Genomic DNA, 21,824 nt, shown 5'->3' on the forward strand with positions numbered 1-21,824 from the left:
TTCAGCACTCGCTGTTGACGTCTGTAAGGAAACTGTAGAACACAGGTTCAAATAATGGCACAACGTTCTGAGGACAATAAACGGAGTACTATTGATATGGGTAAAAGAAAGGCGTTGTTATATACAGGACTACAGACTAATTGTCATGTGTACATGACAATTCTTTTAGCACAGCGGTCTTCAACCTTTGACTCTGATGTTTTGGACTAAAACTCCCATCAGTCCTAGCCAGCATAGTCAATGGAAAGGGATCATGGGAATTGTGGTGCAAAGTATCTGGAGAGCCACAGGTTACAGGAGATGCACATTAGCAATGATGTGGTGGCACTCGGTAGAGGCAGGCAGCAGAGGGCACGTGAATTTCCAGTGCTTTCCAAAGAGTAAATATTACTCTGACTAAAGCTGAGGGGTGGGGCAATTAATAGAATCGTCCTCAGTGTTAACCCTAGGAGATGCAGTGGAAAGTAGTTGTGGGAGGGGATGGCCAATCTTTGATGGTGTGGTCACCAGGACCAACAAAAGGCCATGAGAACTTGTGCCTCCATTAGAAGTGCGATGGTTCCTTTTTGACATGCACCAAGTTAACTAAACCCATCATCCACACTCGGATTAGGAGTTCCTGTGAGGGCTGTGAATTCATACTGTTTCACCTCACAGTTCAATTGATATTAATGTTCCTAATTCAATTCCTCCGTCCATCAGACCTCGAGCACACCCTGCATGGACTTCTCTGCTGTCCCTTTTATCAGAGAATGCGACTGAAGTGGAGGGAAGGTAAGGAGGGCAGATGGGGCTGACTTGTATGAATTGGGGAAACTTCAGAGGGGCTCAATCAGTAGCACCAGGGGCGCCGGGTTTGCGGATGCTCCAGGGCCCGGTCACCCCATCCTCCCACCCAGAAAGGCAATCTGCGATGAAAGTCCCTACACTTCCAATGGTATATCCTAAAATGTTGTACACGGCTCCCCCCAGGAAAATCAAGTCTACTCCCCTGAGTAGCAGTGTTCCCGTTAAAGAGCCTAGTAGGAGTGACGAGCTGTCGGGGTCTGCCCTCTCTGCATCGCCACCTAGTGTGACACACCGCATCTCACCCACGGCTTTAAGTGGGGTAAGAAATTGAGGGGGAGGGCCTCTCATTTAGGACGTGGCTTGTGGGATGGACGTGGCCTAAAAAGTACAAACCATAGTAAGGTACGCAAACAAATATAAATGCATTTCTGCATTTATATATTTGTATGCATATTTTACTATGGTTTGTGTACTATGCAAGTCATCTTTTACAAAAGACGGCTTGAAAAGTACACAATTCAATCCATCTTTTATAAAGCTTTGACGACAGACAGTCTGAAGCGTCTTTATCCGTCTATAAAGCTTTATAAAATATGGCTTGAGTTGTGTACTTTTCAAGCCATCTTTTATAAACCTCGAAATATGTCACACAGTGCCCAGGTTCGCTGATGGTCAAAGACACCTCTGTGACCTGGGAGGGGGGGAGAGGCAACAAAAGGTCAGTAAGTTCCTCTGGTGACCCCTCGGATGAGGGGTCACCAGAGGAATTTACAGTGACTGACAGAAGTGCAGGCAGCCACAGCTGCAGCTGGCTGGCACTTCTGCCAGCCTGCCTGAATCGAAAATGGCAGGCGCATGTCCTGTCGAGGCTGCGGCCGTGGTGGGATAATGTCTCACCAATGTTGCAGTTGGGCTGCGGGGCCTCACTTTTTGGAGAATGCCGGGGCCGGGCCCCAGCAGGCAAAGGGCCACTTAAAGCACTGATCTCACCCTTATCTGGATGTCCTCTGTCTTGCCCTGTACCAGCACACATATATCCAAAGTGTCTTTTGGGCCTTGGGGTCTTTTTGTGTTGGAATGGGGGCAGGGGGAGTATTTTCTCGTTTCAATGCTCTTTTGGGCTATAACAAGCCAAGCAAACATTCTGTAACTAACAAACACTTTTAATGTGTACTGTACAGCTATGCTATACTGCTATAAACTTTCAGAGGCTACATTTTCAACACCTATCTTTTCTAGAAACAAGAAATCTTGAGGGGGGTTAATTACTCTTTCTCGCTCTGTAGACCGACTTGCTGGATGGACTCTAGCACTTTCAAATGAACAGAACTGTAAAGTTTGTCGTGGCCAAGTGTAATTCAGGGACTTGTAGTTATCTTAAATTTCAAATGGGGAAGAAAAAAAAATCTTCACATCCCAAAAACCAAACCGGGGAACAAAAATAAGTAGGATGGGATGGCCATCTCGTGCATGGATACTGGAAACCTGAGAGCTCTCAATGAAGGAGATCTCAGCACTGCGCTTCCTCTGGTTGTGATGCACAGCATTTGGATGCTGTGGAAATTTGCAGAATACCTTTGAGCTTTACCGGAGTGGCTAAATCTTTCTGGAAGGCTGGATCCTTCATGGGTTGAGGCTGTTCTTTTCTGGGTGTTATCTACATAAATTGGGGAACCTGGCATCTCAATCCTGTTCTTGTGGTATATCTTTATGCAAAACAAGGGACCAGGATTTAATAACTTTTTACCTCGACATCCCTTTCACAGTAGACTTCCATGGTTAGTGGTCCACCATAAACAATATGGTGTTCTTGACCCGTTCCATGGGCCATACCAGGGGTAACGGCCCGGCAGCCTGAGTCAATGGCCCGAGTTAAGCGAGGGCGGTTAACGAGGTAAGTGGGTTTGGAGAGTGGGTAGGGATTATTTTTTTTAAAAGGAATGGAGGGTGGGTGGATGATGGTGGGCTGCAGAGCCAGCCATCCGCCGGCTTGAAACGCTGACTAGATCGGGAGTATCAAACTGTGTTTCCAGCCACCTGATTGGCTTGCTCCCCCTGCCCCCCCAACAGGGTAAAGTTGCATTTGTATCAATCTGAAAATAATCCACATCCCTTTTATAGATAGGACCCTATATGTCCCTAGAGCTATATATATATATATATATATATATATATATATATATACCCATTATAAAACCATAACGGGTATGGATTACTTTCGAATTGAATCATACATAGTTTCAGAGAGACTTGGTATCTGTTTATTCCAGCCTTTTCCACCCGTCCATCTCTGTTAAAGTTGCTTTGTCCCGTAAGGAGGGAAACTGCAGGATCTTGGGGTCCTGCAGTGGTGTTCTCAGCTTACCACAGACAAAACCTGTTAGGCCAGTAACCATACAACGCTGCAGATGGCCATTTTATTTGTTCTTATCTGGTTTGCATAGTGCCATCTTGCAGAGAAGTACCCATCGTACCAGCACCTCTCTAGTAAACATAGCACAGTGAGCCCCAGGTCCTGTGTGAAAGGCCCACTGTCACTGAAGATGAGCGTAACGTGGGAAATCTGGAGATTTCCCGGTGGGCCTCTGCACCCTGGGCCTCTTTTGTGTGGTATTTCCAAATTTTCTCATAGGAAAAGCTTTGGGCCTGCTGAAAATGTTTCATATGGGGCCACTTTGAACATTATTTCCAGGGCCTCTTTTAGTTCCCGGTCCACCCCTGGCTGATTCTTGCCTAAATAAAATGTGGTTGCCCAACCTATATGTGGGGGTGCGACGTGCGTTTAGGGTAGTAAATAATGTGGGGGATTATGTGGGGGGCGGCGGAGGGTCTCCCCTGCATATATTTGTGGCAAAATCTACCGAAAGAAAAAAATGTATTCTATGAAAACGGATTTGTTATGTTATGTTATTTTGCATTTATATAGCGCCTTATGTACCATTGGTATGGTCTGAAGGCGCTGGTAGGTTGAACGCCCTTGGGAACCGAAGTTCAAATCAGTAGAGAGAGTAGAGAGAGTCCAAGGCGCGTGTGAGCACCGGATATGTGAGCAGCTGGTGTGGCTTTGTGAAATAGCTGCTTCTTAGCGGTAGGTGTGGTGGTTGGGAGGTCAATAGTATGTGTTCGTTCTGACAGGATTTATCCAGACCGATTATGGCTGCATTGGGCCTGAGGAAAACGCCTGGCTGGGGGGGTGTTTAGAGTGATGGGGGGTTGGAGGCAGATGTTGATATGAGAACAGCCATACCGAATGGTGTCATAGTATCGCTGTGTTCTATTTGAGTGTTGATGTAAAGAAGAGAGTGAGTGTGGGGATGTGAAAATGGTGGTTTACTGTAGGTGCTTGAGATTGCGCCCACTCCAATAGTTCCATGAACTTCATCCGTTCCTTGTACTCCGACTGTTTTGTGCATTACGGTCGTTTCAAGCACTCAGACCGTTCCTTTCAAAGCTCTTCTAGACATTCCATGTCCTCCAAACCATTCTGTGAATGTTAAGCTATTCTGTGCACTCCAACCCATTTATGCACACCCATCCGTTTCATGCACACCCATCCATTTCATGCACACCCATCCGTTCCATGCACTCCCCTCTGTTCCGTGCACTCCCCTCTGTTCCGTGCACTCCCCTCTGTTCCGTGCACTCCCCTCTGTTCCGTGCACTCCCCTCTGTTCCACGCACTCCCCTCTGTTCCGCGCACTCCCCTCTGTTCCGCGCACTCCCCTCTGTTCCGCGCACTCCCCTCTGTTCCGCGCACTCCCCTCTGTTCCGCGCACTCCCCTCTGTTCCGCGCACTCCCCTCTGTTCCGCGCACTCCCCTCTGTTCCGCGCACTCCCCTCTGTTCCGCGCACTCCCCTCTGTTCCGCGCACTCCCCTCTGTTCCGCGCACTCCCCTCTGTTCCGCGCACTCCCCGCTGTTCCGCGCACTCCCCTCTGTTCCGCGCACTCCCCTCTGTTCCGCGCACTCCCCTCTGTTCCGCGCACTCCCCTCTGTTCCGCGCACTCCCCTCTGTTCCGCGCACTCCCCTCTGTTCCGCGCACTCCCCTCCGTTCCGCGCACTCCCATCCGTTTCACGCACTCCCGTCCACTCCACGCGATCCAATCCGTTCTACGCTCTCCAATTTGTTCTGCGCATTTGAATCCTTTTCATGCATTCGAATATGTTCTATTTACTCCGATTCATTCCGTGTAATCTAAGTTGTTTTATGCACTTCATCCACATATTTCACCCGTATCATCTTCATACTTCATCCGTTTCAACCACATATGTCATACGTTCCTTCCACATACGTCGCCCCTTCGATCCACATATGTCACCCGTTTGATCCACATATGTCACCCGTTTGATCCACATATGTCACCCGTTTGATCCACATATGTCACCCGTTCGATCCACATATGTCACCCGTTCATCCACATACGTCACCCGTTCTCTCCACATACGTCACCCGTTCCCTCCACATACGTCGCCTGTTCCATCCACATACGACCGCTCTAGGGACTCATCCGCTTTATGTCCTCACACACTCTACTCACTGACATGTTCTACTCACTCATCCGCCCTCGGCACTCACCCACTCTCGGCACTCACCCACTCTCGGCACTCACCCGCTCTCGGCACGCACCTCCTCTATGCACACATCCGCTCTACATCCTCACTCGCTCTACGCACGCACTCAGTCGCTCTTGCGCACTCCTCCTTTCCTATGCACTCATTCGTTCATATGAACTCGTCTGCTCTATACACTCGGCTCTACCCACTAATCTGTTCTATGCAATCATCCGTTCTACACACTCCACCATTCTTACTCACTCTTCCGCTCTGCGTGCTCTTCCGCTCTGCGCGCTCTTCCGCTCTGCGCGCTCTTCCGCTCCGCTCTGCTCACCCTTCACGGTCTGCTCACCCAACTGCTTTGCTCAAACAACCGCTCGATCACTCATACGGTTCACGCACTCATCCTCTCCATGCACTCATCCGCTCCATGCTCTGCATGCACACGTCTGCTCCCCGCACTCATCCGCTTCCCACACTCATCCGGTTCCCGCACTCGTCCGCTCTATGCACTCGTTATTTCAATGCATTCATCTGTTATATGCACTCATCAGCTCTACAAAGTTGTTCGCTCATATGCACTCATCCGCGCGATACATTCATCCACTTGATACACTCGTCCGCTCACTACACTAGTCCGCTCGCTACACTTGTCCGCTCTATACACTCAACCGGTCTGCATATTCATCTGCTCCAGCGTTTTCTACATACTCTTCCGCACTTTCACACGCACCCGCTCTACACCCTCATCCGCTCTACACCCTCATCCGCTCCAGCGTTTTCCACATACTTATCCGCACTTCCACACGCATCCGTTCTACACCCTCATCCGCTCTATGCCCTCATCCGCTCTACACCCTCATCCGCTCTGCACAATCATCGGCTCTGCACAATCATCTGCTCTATGCCCTAGACGTTCTACACACTTCTCTGTACTTACGCACTCATCTGCTCTAAACATTTGTCCGGTCTACACCCTCAACCACTCTATACTCATCCATTCTATACACTTCTCCAATCTACACATTCATCCGATCTACACACTCATCTGCTCAACACGTTCATCCGCTCGGCGCATTCATCCGTTGCACACGCTTCATCCATTCTAGCGATTTCATTCATCCCATTCACTTTGTTCATTCATCATGCATTTGATGGATTGTTTTTGACCAAATGGCATAGAACTGGTTTCCGCATCTACCTTTTCTGCTATCCATACAACACCACGCCAGCCTCTCTTCCAGAGACTTCTTACCTTAAGGAGCAATTGGATTCTGCCAAGATAAGTTGGAGTGGCCGTTAAGGAAGCCGGTTCCTTTGCCTGACCTGAATCTTAAACGCGCCGCAATCACGTGAACTCCTCTTCCAGCTTGTCACAAGGTATGCCTGCGAAGGTGTAATCAAATAAACGGCGCCATCACCGCTAATGAATTTCTCTAACTGCACAGAGAAGAAGTGCACTCTGCTGCAAATCTGGCTAATTAAAGGTGCAGAGCATCAGTAACAACTTCTATTAATATTAAGTGGTCAGCTGCCTGGGAAAAGAGGGGGGGGAAAAAACCTGCTTGATGTGCTCTAAAAGCATGATTAAAGCGGATAATTATTCTCGGCGCTCGGGCCTGTGCACTTTGGGTTAAAGACCTTGGTGCAGAGCAGACTTAATTTTTTTTAATGAATCTTGCCTTTCACTAAAGTTTCTCCAATTTAGTTAGTAATTATGGCTTGTTTTCTAGGAGGTGATGCATCGGTGAGAGCAGCAGCAGTACTACTGTCATGTGAGACTAACAGTTGTGCGGCCTATCCGAAATCACGCATTGTGGATCTCCTTTTTCGAGTAGAAATGTAAACAGTTAGTTCCGTACCACTACTGTGGTGGTGGGACTATTATTGTTCGTGGGATTGCACTGCCTGAGTCACAGGGGGAAAAATCTATTGGTATTATTATTATTATGGTATTTATTGAGCGCAGACGTAGCATTGAGAAGCAACGGCACGCTTTAGAGGTATACAACAATACATATGCATAACGGAGCACTTTACAGAAGTAACAACAAAACAGATCTACAGCAGGGGGTGGGATACAGAGGGGCACGGAGGAGGGTACAGCTGTACTGGGTGGTGGGGAGGAGAGCGGCGGGTGTTGTCCAGTGAGTCAGGTGGCACGTGGGGTGATGTGATCGCTTAGTTATTGAGGTTGAGAGACACCTTGAAGTGGTGGGTCTTGAGTTCTTTTTTTAATTGTTTGAGCATAGGGGCAAGTCTGATGCTGATGGGGAGGAGGTTCCATAGTCTTGGGGTGTATGCAGAGAAGGCTTGTTTTCTGGTCCTTCCCTTTTTGCAGCTGTGAATTTCAAGTCTGCACTTGTCCTGCCTTCTGGTAGTGTGCTGTCCGCCAGAGATGCTAAGTTTCTCCGCAAGGTAGCTGGGTGACTTGAGGGCAACTGCCTTATAGATGATGCAGCAGGACTTGAAGGTGATTTGTGTGTACACTGGGAGCCAGTGAAGGTCGATGAGGGCCTGGGTGATGTGGTCATATCCACATAGACCCATGATGAGGCATGCAGCCACGTTTAGGACACTTCAGTGGCACAAGGGAGGACGACGTACTACCATCAAGTGGCAGCTCCTGCATCAAATTTTCATTGGGCTTTTTAGAACAGAAAGGGGTGGGTGTAACACAAGGACACACCTCACTAATGCCCAGACCAATCAAGTGCATAGTTAGGAATGCAGTTTGACAGTGCAATGGCATCCATTTTTGTTGAACCGCTGATCTTGTATTGTGCTGCCTGATCATGTCCTTTGGAAGGCTGACTTTCTGTCAACCTAAGACTGCAAGGCAGTACCCAAACAAGATACCGCAAGGCACTACAGGGTTCGGCGATCAGACAGAGGTCACGTAGACTCCCCCCAGCCCAACCGGCAAACATTTATTTTTCTCGGGAACACGTTTGCTTGAATTCTTTCTTGAACAAAATCTCTCCCAAAAGCATCTCCTTTTGCTAAGTCAAAAGCCCATTTGGAGCACAGAGAAAAATCTGGGGGTTCTGGGAGACTCTCGAGACAAGTTGAAAACTTTTTGGGAGCAGTTGAAGTTGTACTCAACTGGTCCAAAAAAGTACTTGGAGGGAACTTTAATTATTGAATGAAAAGCAAAACTAAATCCAAAGGTAATTATTTGAAAGAAACTATAGCAAAGACTATGCAAATAAAACAATTAAACTATTCTGAAAGAAGGAATTAAGAAGGGATAATTGATAAAGATGTTTTAAAGAGGTGATCTCGTGAGACCTCTCCAGAGATGTCTCTATGCAACTGTCTACATGCACAGAAAACCCAGGAAAACCATGGCAAATGTCTTGAACATAGCCCAGTCCACCCAGGATAAAAAATGGAGACACCACTGATGGCTCTGGAATGTCAATCATCATAAAAGGAGGGGAGGTTGCAAGATTCTACCGAGACCCGTCACATTTTCCTAGGCTGATGCCTAACTAGCAATGCTCCCAGACCTGAAAGCCCATTAAGAGGAGGCGGCCCTGTTACCCACTTGATTATCCCATAGACAGGCCGGCCACCGTATTGGAGTTTGCATCAATCTTCGGTCTTTGCAAAAGATCATTGCTAATTGAAGCCAGGTGCATGTACACAGCTGGAGCCATCCAAAGATGGCAGTGACGCAAAACCCCATTACATGAAACGTGGGACAATCTCGGTTGGGGTCATTTGTGACCCACTTCTCAAATGAAGTGCAGATAAGATGCCAGCAGTATAATTCCCCAGCCCATTAACTTCCATTACTGACGCACAACCCTGCATGACTCCCAGCCCAGCATCCTCATTCCTGCGCCGCGCATAGGATAGGTGAGGGAAAGCGGTGGCGTTACTTACGGCATGTAATCTCCAAGCCATCTCTGGCATCTTCCGAAGGCGCTCTCCAGCGGGCCTAGTCCGCGAGCGCTCATTAGATGATTAAGACAAGAATTGGTACAAATTGAGAGGGGATACTCTGGCCCTGACGCGCCTCTCCTGGGCGTCCTCGTTCACCCCAGACTGCCCTTCGCTTCGAAGAGGACCCTTTCTCAGTGATTAGAGTTGGCGTGCCAGGTCACCTGTGAATCTGCTCAACTAAATTGTCCTGAGAGTGAGGCTGCGTGCCCCCCACTTCAGGCAGAGCCAGCCCGCACTGTGGTTTAATTTGCTTTTTCATAAATCATCTTCTGTGCTCTGACAGTAACTGTCTTGGGACTGTTCCTTCTGAATTGTTCCTGGCATGCAGTGGACTGTATCTCACTAGCCCGCTGTCAGGGGGGTTCAGGGCGGCCATTTTCCAAGCTGTTGGCTGCTTTCCTTTTGTCAACCCAAGGGCAATATTGTTGGCCTCTAGGGCAGTTTGTCAACTCTGTTGCGGTACTGCAAAGGCAATGTACCAACCTGTCAAATATTTTAATCCTTGGGTCCCTATGGCAAACAACCAGGATGTTCCAGTAGCAATTTCAGCACTTTATTTTAATGCTAGAGTCTTATTTCGTTAATGCAACAGCCTTGTCTTTTCCTATTGGTTCCTCTGTCGGTTTCTAGCCTGAGGCTGTAATAACAATATAGGCATTTCACCCGGGTCCACATCCCAAGGCTAATGCCCAGCTAACATGTGCAGTAAGATAGCACTTTGGACCAATGCTTACCCCCGCCCTCTTTTTTTGTGCAGGTCAGATTCCTGACTGCTTGAGCCTTTCACCACTACCGGGCTAGATGGAATTAGTTCAAATGAGGCTGGATTTCAGCTGGTCTGTTGCAAACTTTTTAACACAGCTGTGACCAAATGACTACTGCTCTGCAGGAGTACAAGGATGAGTAGTGGAAGAGAGTCCTGCGCAGCCCCACGCTACTACAAAACCTGCATTGATTCCATTCATGAAGTGGAAACAGGCACAGCCCAGAAGGGCTACCTTCTTCACCTCTATGGTAGCCTGGGTCGAGGGCAGGCTGTAGTCTTCAGGGGGGAGGGAGAGTGAGGGGCTAGCACATAAGCAGAGCCATCGACAATAGTACTGTGATAACAAAACAAAAGAATGCCCAACCAAGGCTCCATAGAAATAGGATACTTCAAACAAAAAATGCAAACGTACTGATCAAAAACATTATAACCCACCCGTGTAAGAGAAGAAGACTCATAAGATGTAGAGTTGTAATGAAAGGGGGCACTATGGTTCTGAAGACAGAGGTGCACAGGCAATACTTTCAGAATCTAGGTCAAGTTCACTGAAGACGTCTTTAAAAAATGTAGAGAGTGGGGTCTTTTTAGTCACTGCAGCCATCTAAGGCAGGCCACGGGAGCAGAACTACTTCAAGTGCCTTGTTAGTGGGGTTTGACATCATTGAGCCAGGCTTCTATGTGCACTAAATGAGTCAAACTGGTTTTCAGCTATTTCGAGTCTGTGCATCACAGACGTTGAGACAGTTGGGTTCTTTCGAAACTGTCCATCGGTGCAGAGTTTTCTTGTAGCAGTGATTGGCTTTTATCAGGCAAAGTGCAGGCAGGCGATGGGTTAAGTCGGTGTTTTGAAGTGGTCAAATCAGTGTCTCTTAGTGGTCTATTGATGCAATGCCGTTCTTCAGTTATGATCCACTCAAATGGCTGGAGTGAAGACGGGTGAATGGGTCTAGTCGATAACTCCACAAGGAATCAAAAAGCAGCGACTGCCAAAAGCGAGTGCTTGCAGTTGCACGAAAAGTGTCTCAAGACTACTGAGTTGACTAAAAAATGGATCCATAGCCATTTATTCACTTCTGTTTGCGAAGCGACCCCCTGTCCTTGGTACCCTGGGTCAAAATATATTCTTTCTTTCCAGCTAGAAAGGTTTTTAGAGAGTACTTGCAGGTGTTTTCACCTCCATTGAGCAGGTCTCGGGTACCAGTGGTCTCAGCTGCAGTAGCCCTTTTCCAGCCAGCATATCATCCCAAATATTCCTCTAGGATGGTTGAGGGGGAAAATTCTTGCCATGTTCTTGGAAGTCTTTGTTTTCACCTCTATGGCAGAGGACTGTACTCCTAACAAAATTCGAGATGTTATCCTTCATCAGTAGTCCCAAGACGATTCAAGAGGGTGTCATCTCACCCCCTTAAATAGGCCGTATTCTACAGCAGATTGATTCCTTTAGTCTTCTGCAAGCAGTCTTCTTTTGGCTGCTATTTTGGAATCTTCTGCCTGGTGATGTAATACCAATAGTGCTTTGTCTGCAGGAAGTGGGGAGAGGGTACAGGAAGGCTGTCAGCCCAGGGAGAATCTAAGATAGTGAGATCATTCTGGCGGGGTGCTTCTCTCTTAGCTACTGTAACTGAACCTTCTTCTGCCTTCCTGCATCAAAGAGTCTGTTAATTACCACCCTATTGTGACAGTTGACCTAGCAGAGCCTGTCCTTTGAATTTCTGGACCTCTGCCATCCCACTTTTGGGCCATTTCCTGTTCTGGAAAGTACCACCCTTCCTCAAGGAAGACTAAGGATTTAGCTGGGACATTGCCCAAATGGTCTGTTTTCGGTGAATCTCAGTCCTAGACAAGGGACCCTGACGTGAAGGTTACTAGACACCAAGGTGACAATAAAATGACACCAAAAGGTTTTGGCCGGTATTCTTGCGGATTCATCATGGTTCATCTTTAGATTTTCCTCTGCCGCGCCAGGTTCTGGGAGCACACAATTTTGTAATTTAATTTAGGATCTGGACTTCCAATGATTAACAGCTGGAGCTTTGGGCTCCTCAAACTGTTGGCAGGGCTACACATCTCACTTTCGACTGCCATGTTGCCAAACTACAAGGCAACTGCTGAGGTGTCAGTAGAAAGGCTCAGCAGGGTTGCATGCTTGCACTATATTTTTCAACAATGAACATTATAAAAGGGAAGTCTGATCAGCAGGCCTGACTTTCAAAGATCGATTCCACCCTGACAGGTAACATTCTGCAAAGTGCCCCAAATCGGGAGGACCATTTTGCACTCAGATTGGACAATCTGCGGGCTATAGCCCGCAGATTGTCCTATAGGAGCCGGCATAGTGCGATTGTCTAGCATACTACCTGTGTCAACATGAAGCAAGCCCGCAGCCAATTCCCCACAAACACCTCAAGCAGATGCATTTGCTATACGTGGGCCACGCGTTTTAATTTGAATAACAAAGGTGGGTTCTAATGGGTTTAAAGATCCACATCTCCAGTCATACTGGAGGGTGGGGGTGCATGGTCCCTCACAACTCGTTAAAAACGCGGTCTAATATTAATTGCAAATTTCTCCTCCATTCTGATATTTTTTTTAAAAAAAGGCCTTTGTAGATTACTAGTTCACGTTCCACGATCTGATATGGTTTAGGAGTAAAATGAAATCCATTATCAAGTATTACTATATTTAAACTGCTAGGATTAATCTGTGATTACGTGCATGTCAGAAACGTGATGTCCCCTCAGAGCCCAAAGCGCTCTAGTGGTCCCATGGCTTACGGAGTCTTGTTTATTTTCCGTGCATTCTGGTTATTGTAGTTTGTTCTTTTTCCATTGCAAATGCATACAGCAAGTCTGAGAATATCAAGTTCCTGCGTTGGATATATCCCCCTACATCCTTTCTATTTTGTATGTATGTGGTTCGCATGGAGTTCATCAAAAAGAAACTATATATGTGCGTATGGGTGATGGGTCGACCCATGACTGAGTGCTTACAGTGGTTGAGGCCTTAACCATGGGCAGAAGGGACCCCATTGATGCAACATGCTTAAAGTTTAGAGAAAAGGACTGACCCTGTGGGGGTATTTACATATGTTACTGGGTTTTCTTAGATGGTAAATCAATGTATAGGGGACGATTGGGTTTTGGAAGCAGGAATGCCATCTGACAACACGGGTGCTCATTCATGTCAGGGGTCAACAACCAGTGCCTGTCCAGATGTTTTGGACTACGACTCCCATGATGCCTCAGCATTGACTATGCTGGCTAGGGCTAATGGGAGTTGTAGGTCAAATCATCTGGAGAGCCAGAGGTTTCAGATCCATGTATGTAGTGAGAAGAGATTCCATTTGAGTGCGCTTTTGAAGTCTGCTATAGAGAGCTGGATGTGTGGCCCTGGAGCATGATTTATTTCGTGAGCATAGTGCAGCCACAGACTAGCCTACAGTGCAGTAGCGCCGGTTCACCTGGTTAATGTGGGCCAGTTTGTGTTAATGCACTGCACAGCTGTTATTTGTGACCACTGCTAGTGACCCAATATGCTTCCAAATGAAAGCTTTTTTGCGACAAATGCGGCCGCAGATACTGCTCCAACAGTTTGTGGCAAGAAGTAATGAAAAGTGATTTTGTGAGGTGGGCACTTTGTTTTTGCTGCCCGTGTGTATTTTATGCCTCAATCCGCCCCTTGCGTAGTACCGTAATGAGCAGCATGCACCAATAGCTGCCTCTTATTTCCCTGCTTCCTTGTTGGCGGGAAACCACCATTTTGCATTCCTCTCCCATCAACCTTGTAAAGCAATTAAAGAGCTATTACACTGTTAGCTGGCATTCATTTCTAATTTTATTCCAGATTCTTCTAAACCAGTATACAGGCACTTGTCCCATGTTCTTAAGAAGCTGTGCATTGTGTGCCTGTGTTTACTCTGCATTCTGGGAATTGTAGTTTCCCATTATAAATCCAGCACTAAAAGTCCACGAATGGAAAGAAAGACTAGACCTGGTTGAATAAGATTACCTGGGACTTTCTGGCATCCATGCAGTTGTTTTCTTATCAGTATTTGCAAAGGGTTCAGACATAGTTCTACCTCAATAGTTAGTTAAATGGACAAATGAACAGGAGCGTGAAAGATTAGACTATAAAAGGGGAGACGGGGGAGTGAGAAATGGGTAGAAGGAAATAGGACTCTACAAAGCATAACATTAATGATGTGTTAGTTCATAAACTTGCAACACTTTGTCGCGATAACATAAGTGTGGTACATTTGGCATAAGTCACGCCGCACACCAGTCAAATGATGCTCTAAGTTCAGCCCTCGCTGCTGTTTGAATTCTGGAAGGGCCGAGAGAGTCTTCACCTTCATAGGGCTATACATATATTATCAGCAGATGGGTTAATAGTGACACATTCTATTTTCAATGCTAGCAGTTTGTGTTTACCAGGTATTGTCATACTTTACTTCTTGGAAACCAGATGTTCCCAACCGAGACCTACAATATCAGTTCCATATCAGCTCCAATGGTGGACTATGATCCAGTGAGAAGATGTTGGTCTACGCGGGGGTCGGCAACCTTTGGCTCTCCAGATGTTTTGGATACAACTTCCATGAGCCCTAGCCATAACAGTCAATCGTGAGGGATCATGGGAGTTGTAGCCCAAAACATCTGGAGAGCTGCAAGTTACTGACCGCTGCAAGTTGCTGACCCTTCTGCTGGGTGATAATCACTGGTATGACTGTCAGGATCTCGGTCTCCATTCCCACTTCCCAAAACCTGTCGTTTTGTTGTACATACTTTCCTGGGTCCTCTGCTCGTCCGCTGCCAAAGGTGCAATTGCCATCTTCCACTTGCCCTCAGCTCCCCTCACAGCATTGGCTGGTCTCACTGTTCATACTCTCCCCGATCAACTGTTGGTCAGTGCGCCATTTCCCTCGGTTTTATTTCACCCCTTGTTTATGAAATGGTGGTCAAATATTTGCATTCGACCCCGTGTTAAAGCCGGCCATTGTGGGGAAATCGTGGTAGTTGCATTTCCTTGGCCGGCCTTATGTGCCTTCTCGTCTGGCGTTCTCCATAAGCCAGTCTTTTTGGCACATACCTACATGTATTGCCTGCAGCAGCTAGCTTTACTGCTTGTTCGTCATCCAGAGTGGAATGTTAACATCCTAGTGGCCAATCTGGATACAGGTCTTCCAGGCAATACACGCTGATGTGGCTAAGCAGCCCGGTGGGTGTCTAGATGTCAGTCGCTACTTACCCGGTTCCTCTACTCTATCATTGCACTCAAACTTCTCTCCACCCTGCAGCTACTTTCTTCCACTGACCCTCCTCTTTCCTTGCAGGCTCAAAATAGGACTGTCCCCTCTGATGCTCCTCTGCCAATTTTCAGTGTTTCTTTTATTTCACTCTCGTTTTCTTAAGTGAGGATCACATCTCAGCATCGGCCATGCAGCCGGATGTTAATGACATGAAAGGGTTATATGCAATCTAATTGCAGGTTAAAACATCGAGTGCGACTCCATGTTTCTTTTTAAGGGAATGAACACCCACCCCAACATATTTTATGACTGGTGCAATTATATAAACAAACTCCAGACCTAGTATATTGGGGGGAATTGTTGAATAGTGCCTTTAAAAAAAATATCATGTCACCCTCTCTTCAATTTCCAGCGTTATCACTGGATACCCATTATTAATGATGCTGCCTGGCAACAGTACTGCCAGCTGGGTATCCTTGGGTACCCTCGCCATCGGTTATCTAGGCACATTACTTCCAGTATCATGCATGCTGACTGGCTTTATCACTAAATGAATAGCCACTCTGTAAGCACCAAGGTTAAAAAAAATATCAAGTCCCTGTGCATGCTGTATATGTTATATTGTTCTTTTGAGTTAAGAAAGACTCACTCTGATGGAACTCATTTCATTGTCTGAAGCTAGTATTTTCCTTAATCTGTGTCCTCCTCCCACACAAATATAATTTATGTTCCCTATTAAATGAAAGTTACTGATACATTGGGCAATTGGGTAACCAACAAGTTAATGCACCTGTTATCAAGGATGAGTGGTGATGTCTGCTGAAAGGCTCAGTGAAGAAAACTAGATTTAAACACATGTCGGTGTCTTGAATCCCAATCCCTGTCAGAAACAGGAACCTTAAAACTGAGTTGCATTTAAATGAAATGCTCTGCATTCATTCCCTAGCTCTTCTCATACCCCCCCTGGTGGCAATAATGGCATTTCACCAAATTCGGGGTTGCAGATGTGATATCATAAAATGCTTGAAAACCTTGTTAAAAGTAGGGACATCACATGATCTTTCACCCACTTTCCCTGATGATAAAACATAGTAGGTTTTAATTAAACCAGCTATATTCAGTATTTGAGTGCGCTGTATGTTAATAAACATCTGTTATTTGTTGCTAAAACTAAAAGAAACGCCGAATAGCATCAATGAGCTAGTGGTTGTTACCCCCAAATTTCCCCCATTTAGGATAAGTCGGGAAAACCACCTGGAGTACTGTTAAACCGAATACTAATGTAATGTAGCGAAATGTATAAAGCACGACTAAGGCCCTAAGGCGTCTACGTGCTAAACATAAGGCGGACATTTAAGGTGGAAACAAAACCCAAGCAGTGTAAGAAAGGACCAATTAAAAAAGATAGGTTTGAATTAGCCTACGAAATGGCAAATACTACTCAATTACTCTCAAAGGCAGGGGAGCCCTTTCCGTAGATGAACGTATATCGTCCATGGTAGTGTGAAAACCACATTGGTGCCATCATGAAGGACTCTGATTGGGCAGAATGACTAGCCTTCCACCCATTCAGGGCTGCTGTAATAGTTCAGCCTATCAGACCACGGGATACTGTGTGGGCCCAGATTGGTTTAAAAAGTAATTCTTGCCAATATTGGTCCCACTGTGCCCCTTCAATGAGCAGTGGGAAAATAAAGTGGCATTCTGAGGATTCCATGTTGGTGAGTGGAGCTGGATCATTTGGCTTCCTTCTGGCCTATTTGGCACACACCCCATACACAGGGTCCAGTGAAAGCCAGGTTTCTGCGAGGACTAGATTGCATGCTTAGCAGATCATGTGCATCAAGGGGGCAGGTCAGATAATGAAATGACTGTGATATGTGCAATGTTAAAGCAATACAGTACCATTTGATATCTCATGAATATTAAATAATCATGTACATTAAGGTAGCACACAGTAGGCCGGAATATATGGTGCGTGCTCAATATCACAAAGCTGTATTGCAATTGCGCCATTTCCCAGTGTGCATTGCTTTACCTACCCATCCCTTCTTGGATAATGCATCTCCAAAGATATGTTTGGGGCTCTGGAAAATGGACGAAGAGGGGACTTGCATCGAGCACTGCTTACGTATTTAACATCACCCTTAAAGCACATTGCTTAATCCCTACGTTTTCTTTCTGGTCGGGTCCCTTATACGAACCCTGTACTCAACAGAAGTGCCTCCAATACCCACTAATTAAGCCTTGCTCTTAATTGTGCTGAACATCAAGCAGTAACCTTTGGGCTGAAGACCTCTACTTTGCCTGTCTTGGCTGAAAGAGTGGGCAACGATGGTGCGGCTCCCCGTCGCATAGCTGGCGTGCTTTCTGCCCTGAGTAATCCCTGAATAATTTGATGCACACTTGGGCGCTTCACACAGCCTGCAAGTTCCATGGCTGGCCTCCTGCATTAGGAATCTGAGCGACGTCCAAGCCTTTCATGTGACTCCATTATGGAAGTTAGTTCTGCCTTACGGCTGCCAAGGAACGGGTGCTGCGCTAATGCGCTGCAGTCCTATTTACAGAAGTCGCGTAATAAGATCCCAACTTGTTAATAACAAAGTTTCTGCAGCGCATTCCCGCCAGGCCTGGAGATGTGCCGCAGGCCAAAAAACGTATTCCTGGCTAATCGGAACAAAAGCAAGATTTCATTGGCGCTATACTGCTCTCCTGCCATGCTCTACTTAGTTTGTGGTTTACCTGCCCAACAGAGTTCCCCAACTCACAGCCATGTGTTGTTTTCTCTTTTACAGTAACGGCACAGCTAACAAGATGAATGGCGCATTGGACCACTCGGACCAGCCAGACCCGGATGCCATTAAGATGTTTGTCGGACAAATCCCCCGGTCCTGGTCGGAGAAAGAATTAAAAGAACTTTTTGAGCCTTACGGAGCAGTCTACCAGATCAACGTCCTTCGGGATCGGAGTCAGAATCCGCCTCAAAGCAAAGGTAGGATCCATGGTAGCTTCATCCACGCTTCGGGAATGGGTGTTATGATTTCGACTGCTTCATTTTATTGAGGAACTGTTGTTCTCTATAGAGCTGGGCTGGTCAAATCAAACATTTTCAAAATAACCGAAAATTATGTTTATATATATATATTTTATATATTGTTGTGCGTTTGCAGAAAACCTGATTGGATTTTCCAACTTTTGGAGCCCATGTCTAATTGTTTCCAAATGTGGTCATGGCAAGTATGATGTTGATAGTAAAGAGAATGCAAATCAGTGGTTTTATTTGTGGATGAGCTATTTCAAGAGCGCGTTAATTACCACTGTCTCTCGGCCATAAGCTCAAGGTACACTATGCTATATCCTAGGTTTCATTGCTCAATGAATTTGGTGAGGACCAAGCAGCAAGTGGGGCAAATCTTCCAGCTGCATCGCCATGCTCCACTTCACTCTACCATGTGCTTCATCAGTGCATTGACCACTAACCAGAGGATGAGCGTGTCGTGTTCAACAAAAAGTGAAGATGGCCGCCCTCCAGTAATAAACACTTGCAGTGTTAATGGGACGTGACACTCCACGTATCTCGTCAACCAATGAATAACTTAACTGTGTGGTTCAGGATTTGCCTGTTGAGCCAGGGGTCTGGGGATCTGATCCCAGGTTCCCCACTTGACCATTGCGGACTCTCCTGTGCAGATCACTGTATCCCCTCTGTCTATAGAAACAGCCTAACCTCAGTGTTAAGTGGCATATAAAAAGTGGACATTTGTTATTTACTTACATCAATTTGAAAGAAACCTAAATTCTCGCTGCGAGTCAATGGTTTGTAATAATATGGAAAATAAAAAAATGCTTTAATACCAAATTGTTTGGAAAGCATTCATGTCATTTTACAACAGTAATCCGATTGCGGAACAATAAGGACAGCAGTTACTTGCGTGCAGCCTTGTTGGAAAGAGTACATATTTAAAGATAAATTTGTATTTATAGTCACAGCTGGTTCTTAAATGATCTTTGCTAGACTTGTTATGAACATTCCATATGAAGTATCCTCTCGATGTAAAACCTCACATGGCCCGCTAAGAAAGGCCTTGTTTAAGTTCCTCCTGCCTGCTTGGGTGCCCGCACCCCTTCTACATGACGAGCCGCAGGATATGGAATATATGGGGTTGAGTTTAAAACAGTTAGACATTCGGGCTCTATCTTTTATGAACCCTACTTGACAGGGTGTGGAGGGGCTTAAATGTAAGGAGCGTGAGCTACCCGAGGGCCATCTTTCCTCGCTGGTGGCTCCGAAACTTTCCTGGGACACATCATCCTATAGCTGGTTTTGGAAGAGGCATTAAGCTTCCTGGAAGGCTGCTATGTCTTTTCTGCATAAAGTTAAGTTGATTCCCCCGTAATTTATTACAGGCCGCTCTGTTGCTGTCACTGGTATAAAGTTGCTGTCAGTAGCGCCAGTGCCAATATCGGCGACCAGTGTGAGGCTCATCGAGGTTGAACAGGGGTCTGTAACCTTTGGTTCTCTAGACATTTTGGACTACAACTCCCATCAGCCCTAACCAGCATGGTCAATGGTGATGGGTCATCGGAGGCGTAGTCTAAAACATCTGGAGTACCACAGGTTGCAGACGTCTGAGGTAGAATCTTGCCCAAATAGTGCAACTGCAAAATAACTACTAATGGTGGCAAGTAAGACTAATCAAGATGGTTTAATGAATACAAAAAAATATAGTTTGATGCAAAAGGAGAATGGAATAGCAAACTTGAAGGCAAAAGGACCAAACATGGACACATCAATGTTAAAAGCATTCCATGTAGACTAAATTAATAGATTAGCTGCATTGTGTAGACCATGTGTTTGTGGTTCTGAAAGCAGTCCACCTTAGAAAAAGTATTTCACGAGAGGCGTAGGACATGTGACCTACTTATTGTGTATACAGTTCACCCATTCCTGTCTCTGGCAATAGTGATGGAGAAACCCCTGACTCCCCTGCAACTTATTCATAATGTCTTAAAAACGTCTACTGCAATTAAATGTTAGTGCAAAGTACCATTTCTTTTTGCAATGGCATACGCCTTATTTACGAGGAAGCCTTTCACACCCTCTAGTATGAAACTGGAGTAAATTCTCATAACATGAGGAACTTCACCCAATCAATAAATACTTCAACTAAACTACTAAGTGTATACTATTTTGGAGCATATTTCATCTGGTTCCAGAACATATCTCATCTGGTTCCCATAGTCAATACTAAAATGAGCATGCGGCATACACCAGCAGTTGCCCAGAGTATTATAGAACATTGCTTCTTAAATTATTACTCTGTCCTGAAGATGGTCTGTTAAATGTTTCTCTGAAGCTGAAACATTGTTGAAAAGCTATATTGCATGATATCTCTGTAAGCGTGGATCATTTTAACTTGTTAGTCAACTCCTGTGCCCATAAAGTAGTCTTAAATAATTGTAACAAAGGCACTGACGGATCTCCTCACTTGCACCATGCCACCATTCCTAAGTGATTGCCTTTTTACACATACATGATGGGATTTTTGTACACGTCCTGTTTCTGAAGGCATTCTGGTTAACACCAATCATCCACATCTATAATCCGCAACCAAGACGGCACATGGTCTTTGTGTCAATTCCAGAGAGACTTGGAATAACATTATATATTCCAGAGACCATTCCAATTATCATCATTTGTAGTGTGATGTAACACTACATGCCAGATTCCTCCCATTTGCATCGCTGTAATAGCAGGTATTATTGTTACTCAATTGAATAGCACTCAAATGATTGAACTCGGAAAGATGAAGGGCTAAATCGGCTATGCTGCTATATTTGAACGTACAAAGTGAAGGCTGAGGGCAGAACGTAACTTGTGAGCTGTCCGCTGTACATAAGTGGGCCTATGTCAGGTGGACTTGATATAAATACATCTGTTTTTCAGAGTGACTTTGAATACCAGTACCCATTTTATGGAGAGTTGAAGTAAATTGCAAGATCTGGAAAATGGCCAGCCAATGCAGCAAACTCTTGCAAGTTAAGAGAGACAAGAGTTGTATGTAAAAAGGACTATTTTTTCAATGTAACCGTGTTCCCTTTTACAGAGTCTGCTGTTACGGTCATGATAAAATATAACCAAGAAGCAGGTCGATTAAGAATAAGAGTCTGCAATTTTTGCTTCTCCAGATTGGCCTACAATCTCCATCATCCCTGGTTAGCATAGTTAATGGTGAAGGATCATGGGAGTTGTAGTCCAAAACGACATCAGCTCTGGTCTGAAGTTAATAGTGGAATATCATGGGAGCTGTTTTGTCCAAAACAGCTAAAGGGCCACAGGTTACAGACCCCTGAGTTAGAATGGTTTTATTGTCAAACAAAAAAAACAAAAAACATGGAAAGCTTTCATCAGACATAAACCATTGCTATGTAATTGTATTCTTTTGATGGTAGACAAGTGGATGGTGGGAGTGGCTGGCCTGGCTAATCGGAATGCAGGGCTACCCTTTTAGACAC

General features: G+C 45.8%; 1 protein-coding gene across 20 annotated transcripts in view; it reads left to right on the forward strand.

Moving 5' to 3' along the window:
* CELF2 (CUGBP Elav-like family member 2) overlaps window positions 1–21,824 on the forward strand; it is a 1,289,895-nt gene that overhangs the window by 962,373 nt on the left and 305,698 nt on the right. For all 20 annotated transcript variants that reach the window (XM_069629690.1, XM_069629687.1, XM_069629686.1 and 17 more), the window contains one exon: window positions 18,104–18,300. In XM_069629690.1, coding sequence (XP_069485791.1) covers window positions 18,104–18,300 — 197 coding nt within the window. The remainder of the gene's footprint in view (window positions 1–18,103; window positions 18,301–21,824) is intronic.

The sequence above is a fragment of the Ambystoma mexicanum genome, chromosome 12, assembly GCF_040938575.1.
Source record: "Ambystoma mexicanum isolate Mex_15411 chromosome 12, UKY_AmexF1_1, whole genome shotgun sequence".
In the NCBI taxonomy this organism is placed as follows: Eukaryota; Metazoa; Chordata; class Amphibia; order Caudata; family Ambystomatidae; genus Ambystoma; species Ambystoma mexicanum.